The following is a 20,898-nucleotide window of genomic DNA, read 5'->3' on the forward strand; positions in this document are numbered from 1 at the left end:
AAAAAGCCTTTCACAGTTTGCTGTGTCTTTAGTTATCAAAAGAAGAATTGTCTTGAGGTACCAGAGCAGATCTCGATAAATCAAGTTTAGTCACTAGCCACTGGGTTTAGGGTCGTGTTAACTATTTTCAAGAAGCGCACTAGTCTACAGGCTAGTTGGATGTCTTCTCCCTTGAAGCTAATCAGCAGAGCTTGACGACGAGTTCGCACACAACTTTGGTTCCAGAGCTGTGCTAATTGGCTCGTTCTGGCTCGGTTGGGGATGTGAGATGTCACTACACACATTTGATGAGCACCAACTTGAAAAACAGTGTTTGTTTTACAGATGAAATTCAGTAACCAGTTCAATAGTTACCGAGGTGTATTCACAGTAAATCATAAAAGTAACCGACTACCAAAGAAAGTTTGAGGACGTCAGCGTGGCGAAAGATAACACAGACTGATGGTCAAGTAGAGGGGTGGCTTAGAGGGAAGGGAATATAAAGCAATGCAATGTTACCTAAGAGAGGTATGGAGAGAGAGTAATGCTTACAAAATCGAAGAAAGTTGAAGAAGCACACCTCAAAAGTTTTCGTGTCGCGCGCCATCTGCGGCAAGTGCTCCCTTTGCAAAGAGGCTAGACACCCAGTGTCAAATGTTATTAGCATCATCTGCTCTTAAGTGCTCCACCACGTTGCAGCATCCATACCTGGAGGGTAATCAGTCTTCCATGGCCAATCCCTTCTGGTCTGTCTGAAGTGAGCTCTGCTAATGGTGTCAACTTTAATAGGGCCTTTCTCGACAGCTCTCACATGGGGCTGCAGCACTTTCCTGAGTAATGAGGCTTGACATGGAAATGGAGAAGCAGCTTGATAATATAGCTTCATTACCTGAAACCAGGGAGCAGAACAAACCCTGCTCACTGGCTGTTTTGGAAAAACTGGACCCATCCCGCCTGGGTTTATAGCAATACAGTAGAATATAATCTAATTTGATATCGCGCACGAATCACCACGACTGGGGTGTCTGGGCACACAGTCAACCCACTGAAACTGAACGTAAAATCTAAAACAGTACAATTTGTAATGCTTTCACACATTTTCTGTGGTCAAGGCAAGGTCGGACAGAAAAGGGCAATTTATTCGAGAAAGTGAAAGTCAAGTAAGGGAAGGCTCTTCCTTCACATCTAGATCGTTGAATGCATGGGACCACCTGAAGCTCCAGATCACTGGAACGCAGATTCCTAGAGGGGTGATAGTGCTGAAGCCTCAGACAAAGGTGCTGAGAACCTTTCCCCTGCAGAACGGTATAGGTTAAGCAGCATATTTTAAAAACTATGGGCCAAATGCATGAACGGTTTTTGCCCATTCTGTGTCTTTGGGAAAATGTGTTCATGCCTATGGCCCTATTATTTTCTTTACTGGCCGCCAGTGTAGAGATTGTGAAAGTGGAGTAGAGGGCGTTCTAGGAGGCCATAATCAAGCTTATTCTTCTGTTCCGTCCTAGGTTTCTGGAACACTTCAGGACTTGCAAACGAAGTAATGTGAGAACAAATTAAGGTTAGAGAAAAGATTTCATATCCATATGTGTAAGCAGTTGAGTTGATGCGTGTAGAGGGTACATATTAAGCGTGTTTGTATCGATATATGTTGCTTAAAAACCTGTATTGTCAGAATTCGGAGTACAGGCCATATCAGAAGCCATTACAACAGTCTGGGACTGTTGCAAAATATTTATAGGTATGGTACCAATGTCCAGTGGCCCACCAATCATGCTGCAATGGTGACAGCTGTAAAATAAATAAGGCCATGAACAGATATTTTAATTGTGCTCAGAAAAAGAATACAAGCCCCCATCTAGCCTGCCCAGTTATCACCCAGCAGTATCCTGCAAGCGTTTGTCTTACTCTCCAGCTCTGTCTGTCCCTGCAAACTGTAATAACCACCCCATGCCTATACTAATACTTTGAAGCACAGTCTGGTGTTGGTAAACTGAGTACGTAACAAAAGGTAAGGGTGTTTCCATCAGTTCTATTAGCTTGTGGCAGCTTCAAATTCTGAACCACTATCTGGAAATTCGGTTGATATACTGAGGTGTTTACTAAGCAATTTAAAGGGGCCGTTCGGTGAATGATGTCACTAAATCTCTCAAACCTCAAGTTGACATCATCAACAAAGCAATGTTCTAGAATTCCTATTGTTCGTGATTGTTAGTGATGTAAGAGTGGGTAGAACAAAAATCTTCTGGATGGCCCCTGCAGTCCTTCAAACAAAAAATATTAGATTAAACTTTGGTAAACAAAAAAAGTGGTTAACATAGGTGGAGGTCATATGTTAGGATAGGATCATATGAATGCAAGCTAGACTAGCTCAGTAAATAGTTAGATCCTCAAAATCATCTAGACTCATTTTCAAGCAGCCCTTGATATGTTTTAACACCAGCCCTACATTGCCAAACGCAAGCAAATATGATACTGTTCAGGGGTTAGGATGGCTTTGGGCGGTAGGGAAGCTTTCCCTCAGGGTAGCTTTTTAAAGGCTAAGAAATTATTTTTACAGCACAATCTCCCAAATATAAGAGCTAAAAAGTCAAAGGTTGACAGACAATCTAATATAACTTTCCAATATTTCAGTGTCCGCCAGTGTGATGGGGGATTACTTTACATCAGCCACAAATCATGTACTGCATGTGCCTTATAAGACATATTTGTGCATTCCCCTTAAAACAGCTTTGATGGCTGTAAAGGCTGAGGATGCCTAAGCCAGTCCCAGTGGTCAATTTCTCCCCGGACTTCTGGGATTTTACCTGCTAAGCACATGGCAACTCCAGTCTGTTCAAATTCTCGGGACAATGCACCTCTTTGGGCGCCTATGTTTGTGCCTCATAGCCTTTATCTTACATGCTTGAATGTAATATGCTAATGAAAGGACTGACTGGGCTGTCGTGTTGTAGTATTCTTTGTCAGAATGTCTGTGTGTTCTTAGAATAAGGGTGCATGCGTGGGGTTCCAGGGAGGGACAGTTGATGAGGGAACGGCGATATGTTGTGATCGTCTTTGCGGTGCTTAGCAGAGTTGCCAATAAAGAACTTGTCAATGATCTTGGAGTAAGAGTCATCTCTACATGGGCCGAAAGAAAGATCACCACTCTGTGTAAGAGGCATCAAAAAAGCATTAATAACATTGGAAAATGTAAGGCTAAGTAAGAAGGTCCAATTACATAATTTAAATTCAGTCACCCGTGGGTGGGAATGTATAAATCATGGATAGCCATGGCTAATCCATACCTATAAACTCAGAGAGGTACTGATTCAGATAGTTACGGTGAATATCCGAACCCTATTCTATAGCTTTTCACTTACGAAGATGTTGCAACTTTTGGGGAATGGTGGGACCTGCACACTACTATGTCTAAAACATTGCTGCTCTTGCCCTATTCGTGATGGATGTAAGGCACTCTTCCTGGAGGCCGCATTCCTCTGGCCCACACCCATGGCTTCAATTAATGCCACAATCAAGAACACTTCCCTTCATTCATTTCCAATATCTCATTCTGTGGGATGAGATGGCTAAGATACTCGGGGGTCCCTTGCCGGGAGAGGATGTCAGCCTGTGGGAGGGTGACTCGGCAGTACCTGGCCATATGGCAATGCCCGAAGGACTGCGCTGACAGATCAGAGCATGGGCTGGTTTCTTGATTGTTTGTGGGCCGGGTTTTTGATCTGGTGAGGTGGTTTTTGCAGCTGGCTTCTCTAATTTTATCACAAACATTACCTGCAGCAAGCACAAATGCATGCAGTCTTCCATACCTTGAAAAATACCTATACGGCTTTGCAAGTTTAAAACCTCCTTGATATGCAAATGGGGCTGTTGTGTCCGGTTAGACACGTTCTAATGTTCTGCCTGTTGTACCCCACACTTTATTCCCACCCACCACAGTCATCACCAGGCAGGTGACCCTGCAAATAAAAGGGGTCGGGGGCACGTGGCCTGGGCCAGTTGCCAGTACCCTAACTTTGTGTCCGTGTACCATTATTCCTTAGCATGCGAGCCTAGGGCCCACAACACCACAGAGGCGACCTTTTTATTAGCTACTTTATTCCTGAACGGGGGCCACTTTTAATTTGATGTACAGGTCTATTCTCTTTCCCAACCTGGCCCTAAACAGCACCCGTGAATACATTTCACACTATGGGCATAATTAGTCTAGGGGCCTGCCCCATCGGTTATTACCTATTACGAAAACAAAGCTCATTAAAATATTACTGAGGAAAAGAACTGGAAAATGATGTTAATCCCGTGCTTTTCCGCCTCGCTGCCATGCAGTATTAATTAGTGTCTCTGAACGTCCCCGGGGAGGAGGAGAAGTGAGCTCGCAAAGATAGATGGCATCTGCCATTGCCCAGGAGAGCTAATCGCCCAAGCGGCAGGGCCACCTGTCCCAACAAACTGTCCCAAAACAGCAGGGGCTCCACTTCCTGCAGCCTCCAGTGACGGGGCTCTCTTTGCCTCCACCCCTTTCCTAATACAAAAGAACTTCACTTTGGAATAGGTCCCTGTCTCCTTGAGTGGTTTTATTGTGGTTTGGACCCTGCTACCCCTGCCTGTCAAACTTTAAAGCTCACAGAGAGAATTATAAGCTACATTCAATGTTTGCAAATTGGCATACGTTTTTTAAAAAAATTCCTTTTCTAGGGCTTGAATTCAAAAAGCAAAAGATTATCGTCAAAACTAAAGCAAACATAGGGTGTATTCATAGAAAAATATTGGAGAGCGGAGCTGCGTCAAACTTGGCTTCTCCGCGCTCCCGACATTTTTAAATGCAGAGATGCGCTGTATTCACAATAATAACGTGCACCCCTGTGCTTACCCTAGCACTGGTGCAATAAAAGCTGCCTAGCGCCAGCGCAGGCACCTTCCTGTTGCGCTGCAGGGACGATGGTTTATGTGCAGGAATGGACACCTTCCGGCACGTAAACAATCAATAACGGCAACCTGCTCTTTCTATGAGTGCTGCACATGGAAAGAGCAAAAAAATAGGAGAAATTAATATTTTCTCCATGTATCGCCATTCTAATTCCTGTTCGTTTTTGGCGCTGCCTCAGCCTTGTAAATCTGGGACTGCATCAAAAAGCAATGGGAGTTGCGGTGGAACGCCCATTGCAACACCCATTGCATGCCCATTTGCCGCAGAGAACTGCGGCAGAAAAGGGCATATTTACAATGTGGGGTTAAGTCACACAAACACTTAGTGCCACCTTGTAAATATATTAAATGGCGCTACGCCATCGAAGTGTCAGAAAAAGTGATGCTCCCGTGGCGATAGATAGGGGCTTCTGAATATGCCCCCTCATGTTTCTTTTTACATCGCTCTTTTAAGGGAGGCAGTCAGGAATGCGCAATTCAAAAGCGCTGTTTTGGTTTGCGAGGCAAGGCCTGCAGGTAATACTGTAGTTGCAACACGAGGGGAAAAAACACTCCGCGTCTGGAGTCATTTGTTTAACACACAAATTACTTCTCCCTTCCCTGTTCAAGTACATTGTCCCCGAGTGCACGGGATTTGGAAAAAGACTCTTCAGAGAAGTGCCATAGTTGGCTTGAGCTGTAAAGCTATGGCGTGGAGAGCAGTACTTCAATGTAGCCATAAGGTGTACTTCTGCATAACTTGGTCTACCAAAAATGTAACCCAGACATCTGGACTTGCCCCTCTCCAACATGTCTAATAACCCATTTCTATGATTTTTGTTAAAACAAAAAAAATTGCCACACTAACAAATCTAGTGGGCTGCAATGAGTGTTACAACGGCATTAAAAGCGGAAACAATGTAAACATAATTAAATACACATACTGGCCCTGTGTAGAAGAAAAAGAGCAAACCATGCTGTGTTGGACATTTTGTCCTGAAATTGCAACATTAGGGCAGGACCTGAGTGCAGGAGAGAGGACTTTCTACACACAAGGTGTCACATGCGAATATACCTCCCCCACCCCGAAAAGATTGTAACAAGTCGACCGAGTTGACAAATCCCTTGGTCCAGAAGCTTGCAACGTTTTATTAACCAACACAGTAACTTGTGTTTGTCTTTAAGACCTTCACAAGAAGGGTAATAAAAGGTTGCTCTCCTAGTTGCACAATTCTGAGTTCATATTTGTGTATTGTACACTGTACTGCAGATTTTATATTACTTTCATACTAGTGACATGGTCTCAAAGTGTCCCTGCAGTAATCAAGTTGGTTCCTTGAGGGCCTCCCAAGGGAGCATGGCTGAGAGGGTGCGAGGTTGTAGTTTAAACTACATAGGAAGTACTGGTGTAGTGCATTGATAACAAAGACATGTTTTGTTCATGGTGCAGTGACCCTGTTACTGTGCTTCAGCATGAGGTCCTGTAGGAAGGTGCGGGAATAGATATGGTCACATATTTAAGGATCTACCACCTACCTTCTTTAGGAATTGTATACACAAAAGAAGTATATGATTGGAAGTAATCAATACTTTGAGTTTCTCCAGGATTCCAAGTGGTTTTTAGGTATTTTTATTTTTGCAGGAATCCAATTCCAGGGCCTGACCATCTGTACTGAGAACGAGCTTCCACCACCACAGGACTTTTGAAAGAATAGAGGCGCCCACTTAGAACAGAGTGCTCTAGTTTGAGAATTGGTGTATCGTTTATCTACAAACTCTCGGAAGGCATCATCAGAGCACCTGAGTTCATACCAGAGCTATACAAATTGTGTTTATCTTAACTTTGTATGGTGTCACATATTAAGCATCATCTGCCGTACATATAGAGCTACGAAGAGCAGAGAAGCAAAACCATATTTTAGAATCATGAACGTGTAATCAAAATTAGGTGATAGTGCAAAACAATGTTAACTTCCCAGCTGCAACATCCAAAGTGAGAGATCTCAACATGTACTTCTGCCATCAATCACATGCATATAGTCTTAACACATTAAATCCAGGGTAGCCTACCACATATGATATCCAATAGGTAGAACACAGCAGAAGAGGTCACAAAGCACCTTGTGGACCTCATGTGCATTACACCTATATGTGTATTTAGACATCATAACACAACGTTGATCCAGAGCAGGGGGTAGTGTAGCTCTGTGTTTATGAAAATGATGGGTCACCTAACAAAGCAGTATAATACAGAACAATCCAGAGTGGAAGACTGCATGAGATATCAATGGTCTGCAATAAACACCAGACTACAAAATACCATATCAAAGTCCTTCAAATATTTTCAATAGACTAGGTCCATGCAAATATCCTGGGCTATGTAATTATATAGACAATACTACCTTTGCACGGTGGAAAGCTGTTGCAGTAGGAGACGAGATAAGATAAATGGAAAAGGGATCAGAAACAAAGAGGGGAGATGGTAGGCTTAAGGCAATAATTAGATAGGTGTTCTTACAACGTGTGTAAAATGCAATCCAGGAATAGAAGTTAAAGGAAAATCAGTTAAAGAGGTCATACGGACCTCTCTCAGATACAGTTAAATAATGAGAATGTAAAAACACCAAAGCAAGATGGAGACAGCAGTCTGGTGGGAGGTTGGTTGGAGAACGTGCTGGGACAGGCATTCATTATTTCCCGTGAACACATAGCAAGCTATTACAATTTTATAGACACAGAAACACACATCTCAATGCATATTTAGAATGTATTATAAAATATTGATCTCTACATGCTCTGATGATCTAAAAAAGTGAATGTAATGTTGCACTTATGCAAAAAATACACGCGTATCCTTCAGTGAAGCCTTAAGCTGCCCTTTTGTTTTCGGTAATGGCAAGCACAACAATTTACGGGTGCGCAATATGAGACCGTGGGTGTTCACAAATCTCTACCCCTCGCATGCACTTCTAATTCTCTAGCTGAAGGAAGTGGATTCAGTGGATTATACCAATGCCCAGTCTATTACTTCCTGCCTTTCCGCCACTCACGAGATGATGTGATCTGCACGTCAAAGTCAGTTTAGCATCATGGGACTGAGAGGCTTATTTTAGGCTGGGGCCATCTTCTCATGGCCTTTCTTTCCCGCGATCCCTGTTTGGCAGGACGCTGCAGCAAGAAGTCTATAGCAAAAGGACCTCACCTGGCGGTTTACTTGGCAGCCTTCCCATTCCTCACCTTATGGCGAGATAGCAGGCCGCAGCAACAATTAATTCAGTAGAGTTGTCCTTTCCTTGTTCTTCTTTAGGGCAGCACTGAGGCTGGCAAGCAGCAATGTTCATTTGTGGGAACAGTCACACCAGTTTGGGGGTGAAGGCATACCATTCTGACAGCAGTTTGGGCATGGAGGTGCAAGCTCCTTGTCTGACAGCAAGGTAAAGATCCACCGCCAATAATCTGATGATTGGGAGGAGCCATACCATGACAGGTGTGTGGTTGGGCAGAGGTCGCGGATGGTCTCTCAGTAGGCAGGTGGTTTCTCTACTGTAGTGTTGGTGGAATGAAATGTGGATCTCAGTACTTGCAACTTTTTATAAAACTGTTTTTGAACGGACATCAAATAGTGTGATTTAAAGTTTTTACATTTTTTCTGCATTAGTGTAAAATGACAGGTATGGTGTGTTATGTTGTTTCTTGCTGTTATTTTTTTGTAAATGAATAAACATGACCTTGTGTATCCAGAAACTGAACTAGCCCTTTCATGTTGAGTGCTCAGTTTGAATTTGAGGGGGAAGGAAGTCTGCACTGAGCGCATCCTGAGCCTGTAACATTGAGAAGGAATCAATGTTGCCAAGATGTGAAACCGATGATGGACAATTCATAATTTTGTAAAAGGGTGGTGGGGAGCTCTAATCTCTGGGTGGGTCAGAGGGTAAAAACAGCTGGCAAAAGACACTGGCCATCACTATGGTAGGTATGTAGCTGGTTGATGTGCCTTTCTGGCAGGGATGTATGCCCCATTTGGTGAAGGTCCACCTGTTTCCAACACTAGCATGAAATATCAAATTGGAGAAAAGATTACCATTTCCCTGAAAGTAGACCAGAATGTAGCTTATCTACTCTTGGTCAGCCGAGGAAGGGGGTCATTTGTGGCTCACCGTAAGACTTCCTACCATTTGGGGTGGTGACAGAGAATCCTTTACAGTCCCTCAAATGAAGGTGCAAAAGCATCCAAGTGTTGCAATACAGGCTATAGAGAGTAATTTCTATCCCTTACTTCTGCAGAGAACTAGATAGTAATAGACCATGACCCAATGGAGAGATAGATTACACTGGTAATGTCTCACCCCTGAGTATACTGCATAGGTGATGGAAGTAGAGGTACTACAGCACCCCCAAAATAACCATGCTGGACTTCCGCAGGTGAAGGAGCGATAAAGATGCCCGCAAATGTTGTTTTGATCGTGTCACATTTTCTGTGATTTCAAAGACAGAAGTCAGATGTCAAGCTATGTCTTTTGTCAAATTGCTGCATATAATTTTTTACATGAAGATTGGTGTTTACTTTACTTTCCCTGTCCTCAAACTGAAAGGATTTTGTAAAGTGAACTATGTGACCGCCTTGCTAGTGTACAGGGAGAGAGGAAGGAAAGGCTGTAGAATGTAATTCTTTTTAAACAATAAAAAGAAAATACCTGTCAATGAATTGTATAAATTATTCAAAATATATCAGTAGTTAGGAAAGCACAAATGAAGCTCATTTCTTTTGTAATTCTGCAGTATGATGAAAACAAATATTTTAATAAGCTCAAAATGAATCAAGGCACTTTACTTAGTGGTGCGCAAATAATAAATATTCGTGAAACCCAATTTCCACACATTATGGCTTACATGCATGTAGTTTAATCAGTAAAGCTGCATGTCTGTGGCAACTTAGTGGTCATGTCAAAAGAAAATGTGCTGTCAGTAATTACACTGTCATATCACACCAGAATTTACTAATATATGTGTGAGTGTGTTGTCCAAAATGCACCACTGGCTATATATCGCACTCTTACCACTCTCCTCCTGAATGGGCGTGGCTCATTTGCTTCACTTCTTCTTAGAGTGAAGCTTGGATTTGTCATAATGCGGGTGACTTCAGTGGTGTAACATGGATGGCAGAACACCCACTCTGAAAATTGTTCCAGTACCACAGGTATACTGCTTGGTGAAAATATTTACAACCCAGCTAAAAATGATACTACAGGGTTCTCAATGTTTTATTAGTTGCAGGGTGACAACATACTACATGGTTTAACTCCTTCGCTGCGGCGGCTATTCCGCTGCAGCGCTAAGGGGGCGCGGCGGCCGCATGCTGGTGACGGAACCGCTCCGTCACCAGCCGCGGTTGAGCTGTGCTCATGACGGAGCGGTTCCGTCATGGCCCCGCCCGCTCAATGGAACGCCCAGCGCAGGCGCGGAATCCGCGCCACGCAGGCGCGGCGAGCGGGCCATGACGGAACCGCTCCATCATCAGCACAGCGCCACCGCAGCTGATGACGGAGCGGTTCCGCCATCAGCATCGAAGGTGTTAACACAACCTTTTTGTTAGCTAGAACATTGTTGCAGCTAAACCATTAATGGTAGCTGGGAATATGGTTCTGTGAGTCAATGTTGAACAGTTCACATTCAAAGAGCTGCAGGAGAGAGGAAGCATAAAGTGGTAAACAAATATCCAATATGCTATTAAATGCTTCCCTCTAGGGGGCAGTAATAATGCATGGGCAATTACTGATGCCAGAAGCTGTTGTCTTTTTTAGGTTTTTCCTACTAGACAGTGCATGGGCTGTTCGTTGCGAGACGTATTATTTGCTTACAGTTGGCTTAGAGCCCACCCGTTGCTTACCATTGGTTGGCCTCATTGTCACTCACATTTGCTTGCTTCTTATTTGTTAGCGTCGTTTCTCACCGATGAGCTTTTCCCTGCAAGCTCCACATTGCTCTTTTTTTGTCCATTTGCTCCCCCCCCCGCCCCCCCAGTGATCCACAATGCCCTCTCCCCATATATTTTCTCCCCTTCCACATCACGTGTAGCTTCCACCCCCACCTGTCTCCCTGTGTAGCTTCCGCCCCCGTTCTCCTGTGTCACTCCTGCCTCCTGGCCACTGTGTTGCTATGGCCGCCCTCTCTTCCTTCTGCCACCCCTCCCCACTATGTTGCTCCCCATCCACTTAAAAAAAAAAAGCTTATGCACGGTGTTTGTTTGCTTTTTATTTATTTAATTTGGTTCAGTAATTAGAAAGAAACAATACAGCTGCATAATTTTGTCGTTGTGTGATTTGCAAAGGTGAGGTCTGCTAGCTTTTCTAATTATGCTTTTCTATTCCGACTTTCACCAACTGGGAAAAGAGGTAACATGGTAATATTCCATAATGCAAATCTTGGAGCCGTTTGGTTTTTCCATGCACAAAGTCGGCCAGATTCAAAGTCACACAGGGAAAAAAAGCTGAGTCACGATGAAATTAGTGCACAAATTGTGATATTGAATCTGGCACAAAAAAAGCACGTATGCGTGAGGCGACATTAATGAGGTACTCAGAATAAGTGCCTACATGCTCCAGATGTTTTGCCCTTGCAAATTAAATGCACGCACTGTTCGCTGCAAAGGAGAGTTTTGCAATAAAATGTGCCCTCCGCCACTTCAGTTAAATTGCTTCTCTCATTCTTTTTTACTTCATCTCTGATACTAATTTCCCAGAGAAGAGCTCACAGGATTCGCAGTGAAACCACAGGTGCGTGCGGGCGCAAACAACACATGTGTAATTAAATCAATTAGACTGGAAGTGTGACCACCACAGCACTGCATCGATGAACCACATTAGGCTAATGATGCTGGAAATTAGCGAGCTTGCCGGCTGGTGTGCCGGACGCGGTCTCAGAGAGGTGCACTTAATGAACGGATAATTGTGGTCACAAGTTGTGCGGTTTACCCGGGGGAGTCTCTGGACTGCTGCTGCCTAACAAGGCATGAGTCTAGCCTCATGCTGATGAACCTACGGGGGCAGGAACTAAATCAGTCTGCTGAGGAAAAGCTGCTACCTCGAGCCCTGGCTCCATGGAGGGCTTGACCAGGGCAAAGCTCAAATTTGGAGGGGATTTAAGGTTGGGCGTGTGTGATGGCCCAGTGCAGGAGGAACCGTGTAGGCGCATGGTCCACTTAAGGAATGACCTAGAGTGGAGCAAGTGATGAAGATGCGTCACCACTATCCTGTTCCTGTATTGCACCTCTCACGATTAGGTGCACTGGCTCAGTGCACAGAGGAGTGACTGTTTTCTTATAGGGTCTGGAGTGGGAAAGGATGTGATGTAACGGCCAGAGCTTCCGGCATTGGATTTGAGGAACCAGGTTCAAGTCTCGGTGTTGGCTCAACATCCTGTGACACTTGGCAAATCAAAAAGTGCCGGGATGTATCAAGCATTTCTCAGGTCGCAAATGGCTCGAATCACAGAATCGGGCCATTTGCGACCAAAAAAAATGCATTTTGGTATGCATCATTCCAAGTTGCAATTCAGTAACATGGTACAGAATCACAGTTTTAAATTACTAATACATACCGATTCAGTATTAGGAAGAGACCTGTTTAGGGCATTTCTTCCTAATACCGAATCGCAGTGGTATGTAAGAATGTTTAGTGACCGAAATGCGGCCACGAAACATTTGCATTTTATCACCATCTTCAAGTAGCTGGTAACCCATTTGCAAATGGGAAAGGGTCCCCAAGGGACCTCTTCCCCTTTGCAAATGTTCGTAAAACGTGTTTGTTAAGAGCAGGCAGTAAGTAGTCACACGGACCATTGTCTCCTCTTAAAAAATGAAAATAAAACTTTTAATTTTTCTTTTTTTAAACACAACCTGTTTTCATTTAAGGAAAACAGGCTACATTTAAAAAAAAGAAAAATTATTGCTTTATTTAAAAGTAATCACAGTCATGGTCTGCTCACTCCAGCAGGCCACCATCCATGTGATTTTAGCAATTCCTAAAGGGTCGCAAATTGCAACCTACCTCATTAATATTTGTGAGGTAGGCAGATTTGTGACCCACTAAGAATCGCTACATGAAACTCTATGAGTTTCATACATAAGAATAGCAATTACTTAATTGCGATTCGCAGAAAATCGCAATTAGGGAATCATTGTTCCTAATATTGATACACTCGGCCCTTAAACTCCCGGTGCCTACCAAAAATTAATGTGTCCTTGTGTAATGTAGCTGGTGCTCATATTAAGCACTCCAATACCTTTGGGGCGAGTTTGCACTATATAAACAGCTGCGGCCTGCGCAGGTAAGAGCGTTGGGACCGGGTGCTTTGACAGACAACGACAAGGGAAAATTCCTTTACATTTTGTGCTAATCACATTTGTTGTACATTGAAAGGCAGAAGTCAAATGTCAGGCAATGTCTTCTGGCAAATTGCTGCTTAGTCTTTTAACAATGAAACTGGTGTTCACTTTTCTTTCTCTGGCTGCAAAATGGGAGGATTTAATATAAAATCAACGCTGCCCCATCCTGCAATGGAATTTGAACTCTTTCCAAAGTAGTCTTGTTAGATACCGATTAGATATACGGCTCGTGCTCTATTACTTACAGGACCCACTGGCACTGACGGCATGTAGGGGGTCAGTCCTTCACCTCCTTGTTAGAAGCTGAAAGGAAAGGATGAAATCTTCTGGGTGCCATATTGTATTTCCGGGGTATTACAAGGGTTACCGAGAGGCTACCTTCTAGAAAGGGTTACCAGACAGCAACAGGGGGGAAAAAGCTCAATAGTATAATCCACTTATCAGATTGTCAGAGGGGGAACTGTTCTTGGAGGGCTGAATCTTTGGCTGGCAAGATCAAAATGAAGCTTGTAGGCCTTGAGCAGTACTGGGTCTTGCCAGTCTGGAGCAGTAGCAAAGAATCCAATAGCAGAAACAAAGCAGAAAAGCTGTGGCCCTGTGTATACTGGTAGGACGGAAAAAACCATACAGGACGTGTGTAGTATTAGAGTAAAATCCACCCTAAAGAAAATTGTAGGGTCCCAAAAAATGAACCACCTAACAGGACAGGTGGTTTTCAGAACAGGATCCATCAAACAGGGAAAGGGTTTATCTCTGAACCACAACAATCTGGCAGGTAGGGCTGGTCTCAGAATAAAAACCAAATAATGGGAAAGATCTGGTCTCAGAACAGGAACCAACTGTCAGGAAGGGTTAGATCTTAGAAGTGTACATTCTGAAGCAGAGTATGTCTGGTGCCTAGTGCTGTATAGTCGCCATCTTAGAATAGAGTTTGAATTTCATACCTATCTTGAATGATATTTCACTAAAGAGGAGTAGAAATGATGTATCGTTCTTGCAGCCCCGTCAGATCACAGACAGTTCACTGTGGAGCTAGGAGGCCTAACATTATTTACCAAGCCTGGAGTTTTGCAGTTAGTGTTAGTAGCTGGCTTTACCTTTTCAAATATGGTCCAACTGTTAAGAACTAACTGCCATTTAAACTCATACATAACTCTGGAAGTCAGCGAGTCTTGTTCTGATTTACATTGAGGCTGTTTGGAGGGCACATTCTGCTATCTATATCGCCTTGAAAATCTAAGGTAACCACAATCTCTGATGGGCAGGATTCCTATTTATGTGTCCACCAGGTTTTATTTTACAGAATCTCATATCACTGCTAATTTAACTGGCGGTTGTGGGAAATTAGATCCATAATCACTTGTCTCCTACAAAATAGACTTCACTAGCTTTGCTGACTTTATACTATTAGAGGATTGTTAGAAATCTGAAGTTTGAACATTACCATTAGTGAGCAAGAGGCTAGTGGCCGTAGTGTGGCTGTGGCATGGAAAGCATTGTGAACTGGGAAGCAATTCTTAAATTGTAACACTCTGACCACTGTGGCCTGTTCCGCTCCAGTACGGCAACGCAGTGGCCTCAGGTATGGCGACGTGCAGCCACATTCTGGACTCGCTGCCGAGGAATAATTCAAAAGTAATATGAGCTACCACCAACACACAGCCACCACTCAATGCTGCTGCCCACCTCAAACACCTTTCTCTTACAAATTCGGAAATATTATAAATATTCACAATCCACTGTGAACCCTAAATTAACAATTCATTCGGAAAAATTGAGAAATCAACAGGTTGCCTTGCAGGCTACAAGAGAAAATACTTGCAACGATCAGGGCTACCTACGTTTGCCCAGAAAAGAATGTATAGGCGTTGAGAGCGGCTTATACAATAGCTTTACAGAGTGGCCCCCGAGGAGCAATCCTTGTCTCAAATGTACTGTGACTTGAAAGGTTTCTGACGTGCCTCAGCCGAGGCTGGGAAGGCCTCCTCTGTTTTCTCGGCTCTGTTCTCGGGTTGCCATTTTCAGGCCCCTCTGTTATTGGAACCTTCTCGCTGCGACCCCAGCCTCCCTGGCCTTGTTTGGATTGAAAGCCTATGCCGGCAGAAAGAACTTGACACATTTATGCCTTTCTGTACATACTGTTTGAATGAAGTCTGGCGCTGCCCTGACCCCGCTGCCCCTTGAACGTTAATTGGCATCACATCTGGAACTGGGAGAAATGTCCTAAAGAAAAGCGCCCAGTGTGGTGGGGTACAATGAGTCTGCCTTCAAAGCAGCTGCAAAAATCTGATCAATGGCTGACGAGACAGCGGTCGGGACATGGGGTGCCAAGGGTCGGGCTGGGGCAGAAACTAGGCCTGGGCACCAAAATAAAAGTTTTTCACAGTTTGCATAAAGGGCAGTTTTGAAATTTCAGAGGCACACCGTATAATGCTTTACAAGTAGTTAGGAGTCTACACGCATTTGTGCTTGCTGCAGGCCATGTTTGTGGTAATAATCAGGGAAATCAAAAGTAAAAATTGGCCCACCAGAACATGTGAGGGGCCACAAACAGCGAAAAAACGGATCCGCACACTGATCTGCCAGGCCAGCGCTTCTGACACTGCCAGACAGACCTATGCTATATGCTAGTCCAACCCTGGAGCTGTCCCCTCTCTCTGCTTAGAAGATGGTTGCTAACTGTTTACAGAACATTTTACTCTCTTTTAGAAACATAGTGGGCCCCTGAGGCTGTCGAATACTGAAGGAATTACACAGGTTTGTAAAACGCATCTTTGCATATCTATGGCAGTGCCTGCTGCTGTGTTTTCAAAAAGAAACAACACGTCACCGCACAGCAATAAGTAACAGCTTGATTAGTCACGGCTTATCCCTGTCATGAAAGAGGTCAAAGGTGAACGTCCCATTTGAGACATTAACTGCATATTCTTGCCTTCTTTGTAATAAGGCGACACCAAGGAATATTCCTTTGCTGAGCATTAAAATCAATACACATGTGTAATTGTACCAGCCTGCATGGGTAAAGGTTTACTTCCAGGAAGCTTTGTTTAATTTCCTTTAGGTCAGAGCATTTTAGACATACAGCAAAGATAGTTGTGCTAGTGCCACGTTATTTTAGAGCTCAGCCAACACAACATCTAAATATGTGTACTACCCACAATATGGCCAAAAAATATACACCAACATTACCCTGGAGTTATAGTGAATTATTATTAATGTATTGCGATAGGTTGCTCTAAGTGTGCTGTAATAATGAAACGTCAAGCTTCCCCTACCAATTCAATAAAAATGTGATACTCCATAGATCTGGTATCTAGTTACAACCCAGATCTAGCACTGGTATAATGTGTATTGTAAAATGGCGCATGCACACTTCAGCACCGCAAATCAATAAAACGGTTACATTTGCGAAGGAGCCTCTTCGTCGCGGCCTGATGACCTCACAGCGTGCTCTCCTGACCTGCAGGTTTAAAGCAGACATGAGGACACGGTGATAAAAAGTCGAGCAGGCTCCGGGTGTTTTCGGTGGGGTTCCTTGGTATGAGGAGCCGCTCCTGTTGTCTGAGTGGGACCACGCGACGCCATGGAATGCGGGGAATGTCCCAGTGAAAGTGGGGCACTCTCTGGGTCTGATCATCGAGCGGCACCCCGCGGCCCATCAGAAAGTGACACCTGTCATTGGCCATGAGCACGTATATAGGCGAATTCTAGCAACAATGCTCCAGTGCGTACGGGGAATGTAAAAAATGGAGATGATAAAGGAAAACAACGTTTGCGCGTAAAAACAAAGATAAGCAATACATGGCAAAGAGCACGAAAAACATTTCGCCTGCACCGAATTGAAACGATCCCTCCCAATGTTTAGGCCAGAGCCTGAATACCTCAAACCACTAGACAAAGAGGAAGACGTCGGAATCAAACTGTTAACACAACAAAACGCAATATACACAAATGTAAGCTGGCATGGCACAATATTTGCAAAACATAGCATTGGCCATAAAATATTAACACAACAACAGAGTGTGGTCTAGCATGGCACGACACTGCAAAACACAGCATAGGCCAAAAAACAACCAGCATTGCATTACAAAACATAGCTTGGCATAGCAATATTTGCCCTAGGTCACATTACATTTCATAGCAGACAGCAAGGCGGCATAACAACTTAACATTGCGTAGATTCCCTTTATTTAATAACAAAGCATGGCAAAACATAGGATAGCTTGACATCATGCAACAAAACATAGCATAAGAAAATGCAGCTTGGCATTGCAAAGCATATCACAACATAAGAGAACCGATCAAAAGAAAATGGCGCGTTTGTTTAAATGTGTATAACAAACTGCATGATGGGGGAGGGGCGGGACTTCACAGTTCATCCATCAAAGTGAGCTTCATAAAACTGATAGCTAACGTATAAGTAGACAAAACTGGCATTCAAGAAATACATTCAACCAAACCAGTTCTATCTGTTTGCCAAGGTACCAAATATATTACATTTCTACATGGAAGTTAGCAGAAACATGCATGAAAGAGGGCAGACTTGTCCAGAGTTGTTTGTGTGTGCGACATGCGAGATATATGATACATTTCAGTTAATTCCAAGATGCGCAGACAAGCCCTGAGCAGCACCCTCCTTGTCTGAGCACGGCTCTCAGTTTTCCTATTTGCTCTCTCCTAGTCTGTGTTTGGAACCCTTCGACGCTGGATTGTTTGCACTGCAGTTTTTAATCGAGGCCCCTGAGGTGAAATGCATATGCAGATTCCCTTGCAGGTGTTCATGTTTGCAGACCGCATTCATGGGAAACCGAATGGAAGGGAAAGCTCGGAGCTGTGACTTGCGCTCAGTTTGTGCTTCTGGCTGGGGTTCCTCGCCACAGCTGAGGGAAGGCGGGACTTAGCAGGGCTCAGGTGGTGATGGCACTAAGAATGTGAGGGTCATGGGTTCAAATCCCCACACTGACAGATGAAGTCTTTCAAACTTCATTTCCTTTCAATGACAGACATGTTAAATACCGGTCTCTGAGATGGCAGACAGGGCAGCCAGTAGAAGCAGAGGTCTCAGAGCATTTAAATCTACCTTTCCCAGGGTCTGCAACCCCAAACAGCATCAAAAGTAACACACAGCATATTCAGGGGGAAAATGACAAGCAAGGCGACTGCCATCTTTGCCTAATACCTTATTTGGAAAAAAATAGTAACCAGCCATGTCTTGCTCACTTTTTGTGCATTCAATCATTTAGAAGAAGCATGAGTATCACGACTTATTTAGTCCCCAGGAGCACTTGCTATGAAACTCTCATACCCACAGTCTTGTCACTCATACGGAGTGGCAGTTCAGATCTGCATACCTAGAACTGGTCCTATGTCGATATACGTCCCTTCTCTGACCTTGTTTTAAAGTGTCATATTAAAAAAACTTAAAAAGGGGAAAACAAAAAAAAGACTCTCTCTAACTCAATGTTTCATTGAAGGCCACTCTCAAGGAGGTATGCTTGTAATATCTATGCAAGGTCTAGTATAGTGTGGTATGGTATAGTAGTGAATTGTATAGCACTATTTATGTACAGTATAGCATTGTACAGAACAGTATAAAAGAGTACAAAGTATAACATAAGGAAAACAAATGGCCACAGTGTAAAATATATTATCTGTGATGTTAAGTTAAACAATTCTTGTAATGCACAAGTTTGTCGTTTACATGGCCTAATGGCATAGTGTGTCATCAGCAGGGTGTGTGTTTCCCCTCTTTGGGGAGTCTCATGGGACTATCAGGGGTCAAAACGTTCAGCTTTTTTAAACACCAAATTTCCAGAAAGCTTAATCAAGCCGGTCTTGGAAGAATGTGTAGAGCAACTGTAATCAGGTCAAGTATGGCAGCGAATGTATCTGTCTCAAGGCCACTGCCCCTTCTTACGGATCAATTCCAGCACCACACTGAATGCCCAACAACTCTGTGGTGGGTCAGCGACGGGTTTGATGAACAAACTTTGCGGCAAATTCTATAGTTTTAGGGTCATTGTCAACAGGACAACCCCAAAGCTCTTGGGCAGCCCCCCGCGTCCAAGGCACATCACTACCATGAACACAGGGCTATAAGGTGACTATGGTTGCTCTATCAAACTTTACCCATCATGGCAGACTGCATAACATCATCGTCATGAAATGCAAGTCTTCCACCGCCAACAAAACCAGAGCACACAATCTCTGGACCAGTGAATATTCTGTGGTGCCCACCCTCTCTGAAGAGGCCATGAGGGAATGTACTAAAGAAATGACCATGAACCACACAACTCAAGTGGCTGTGTGAGGGCATAGGTTAGCACAACCTTTAAACATATAATAACTATCGACCAAATTAAAATACTGAATTGAAGCTAAGCTGATTACGTTGTTTTATGTATGGCGGTGGACAGTGCTTGAAATGGAAAGATATAAGTGCTGGTATTCCCTACCCTAGAGTACCTGTCGCAACTGAGAGGTCCCGGTACCCTCCCATTAAAAGTATTGAGCCCCTGCTGAGAAGTTTCCGCACCTGACAGCACCTGCTCTTTTAAAGATACTCCTGGTGCCAAGGAAATGCAACTACACTATCCCATACCATACTGTGCAATATTGTACCACTCTACACTATACTCTCCTCAGCGCATTTTAACCATATTAGGCGTACTAGATTCAAGGATGAAGTGATCTAAGGTACTGAACGAAACAATATTTCGATGCACCAAGCATAGCAACGTGTAGTATAGTTTTGTATAGTAATGCACGTTTTGAAATCATCCAGAATAGTAATGTCGTGAATAGTCGCAACTACTGTATTATGGTATAGTTTCCCAAAGTATAGCACCCGTCAATGCACGACAGTGCGCTAGATTGCTATTGGACTGCATAGAAAGCCGACTCTCTGGAAAGCAATCCCCGGTCGCAGCAGTCTCTTTAGCGGCAGTCACGTACCCGGGTGGTTCCCACGGGCACCGAGTGCGCTGCGGTGACAGGTGAAGTCTCTAAGAAGTAACCCACAGAAGCAAGCGTCAGACTGAAGGAACCTGTAAATGTACCTGTTTCGGAGTGCGCTCCAACAGCGGCACCGAGCACTCCGCCTGTTTTGGGGGTTTGTTCTTCTTCCGACAGCAGCGGAAAGTGACCCCCCGCATGTTGGCCCCCGTGGTAGCTCCCGAGAAGCGGTGCCTGGTCTAATGATGTCCGGCGCGCAGGACAGCTCCGGAGCCCCTCAGCCCATGCCGCGCGCGAGGAGCAGGGGCTTCACCTCTCGGCTCCTGCTAACAATGTGCGCGCGCGGCCCCGCCCCCTCGCCATCTCCTCCTGGCCCCTTCCCTCCCACCCTCCCGTTCACCCCCAGAGTCTTCCCGCTCGGGGATTGGCTGCTCCCACAGGGCATTTCAGATGTCAACACGCGTTTCCAACACATAGCTGAACACATCCATTCAGTAAACGGAGTCTGGGACGCTCTGCATTCCCGCCTCGGCGCTGGCAGCGGCGCACCAGCATCTAGGCACAATAGCTGCGAGCCTTACCCAGCCCGCCCAGATCCGGGCCGGGTGCCAGGCGCGAGAAGAGTGTTAGGGGCATGCACACTTTTGTGTGAGGCATCCGCATCTAGTGTCACATATCTC

General features: G+C 44.3%; 1 protein-coding gene across 1 annotated transcript in view; it reads right to left on the bottom strand.

The window, feature by feature from the left end:
• The window catches only part of TNS3 (tensin 3), an 851,445-nt gene extending 830,883 nt beyond the window's left edge, over nt 1–20,562 (bottom strand). Inside the window, exon 1 of the mRNA XM_078688177.1 lies at nt 20,323–20,562. Coding sequence (XP_078544303.1) covers nt 20,323–20,418 — 96 coding nt within the window. The 5' untranslated portion in view covers nt 20,419–20,562. The remainder of the gene's footprint in view (nt 1–20,322) is intronic.
• Nucleotides 20,563–20,898: the final 336 nt, after the last annotated feature.

Source organism: Lissotriton helveticus, chromosome 4_1 (assembly GCF_964261635.1).
Source record: "Lissotriton helveticus chromosome 4_1, aLisHel1.1, whole genome shotgun sequence".
Taxonomy (NCBI): domain Eukaryota; kingdom Metazoa; phylum Chordata; class Amphibia; order Caudata; family Salamandridae; genus Lissotriton; species Lissotriton helveticus.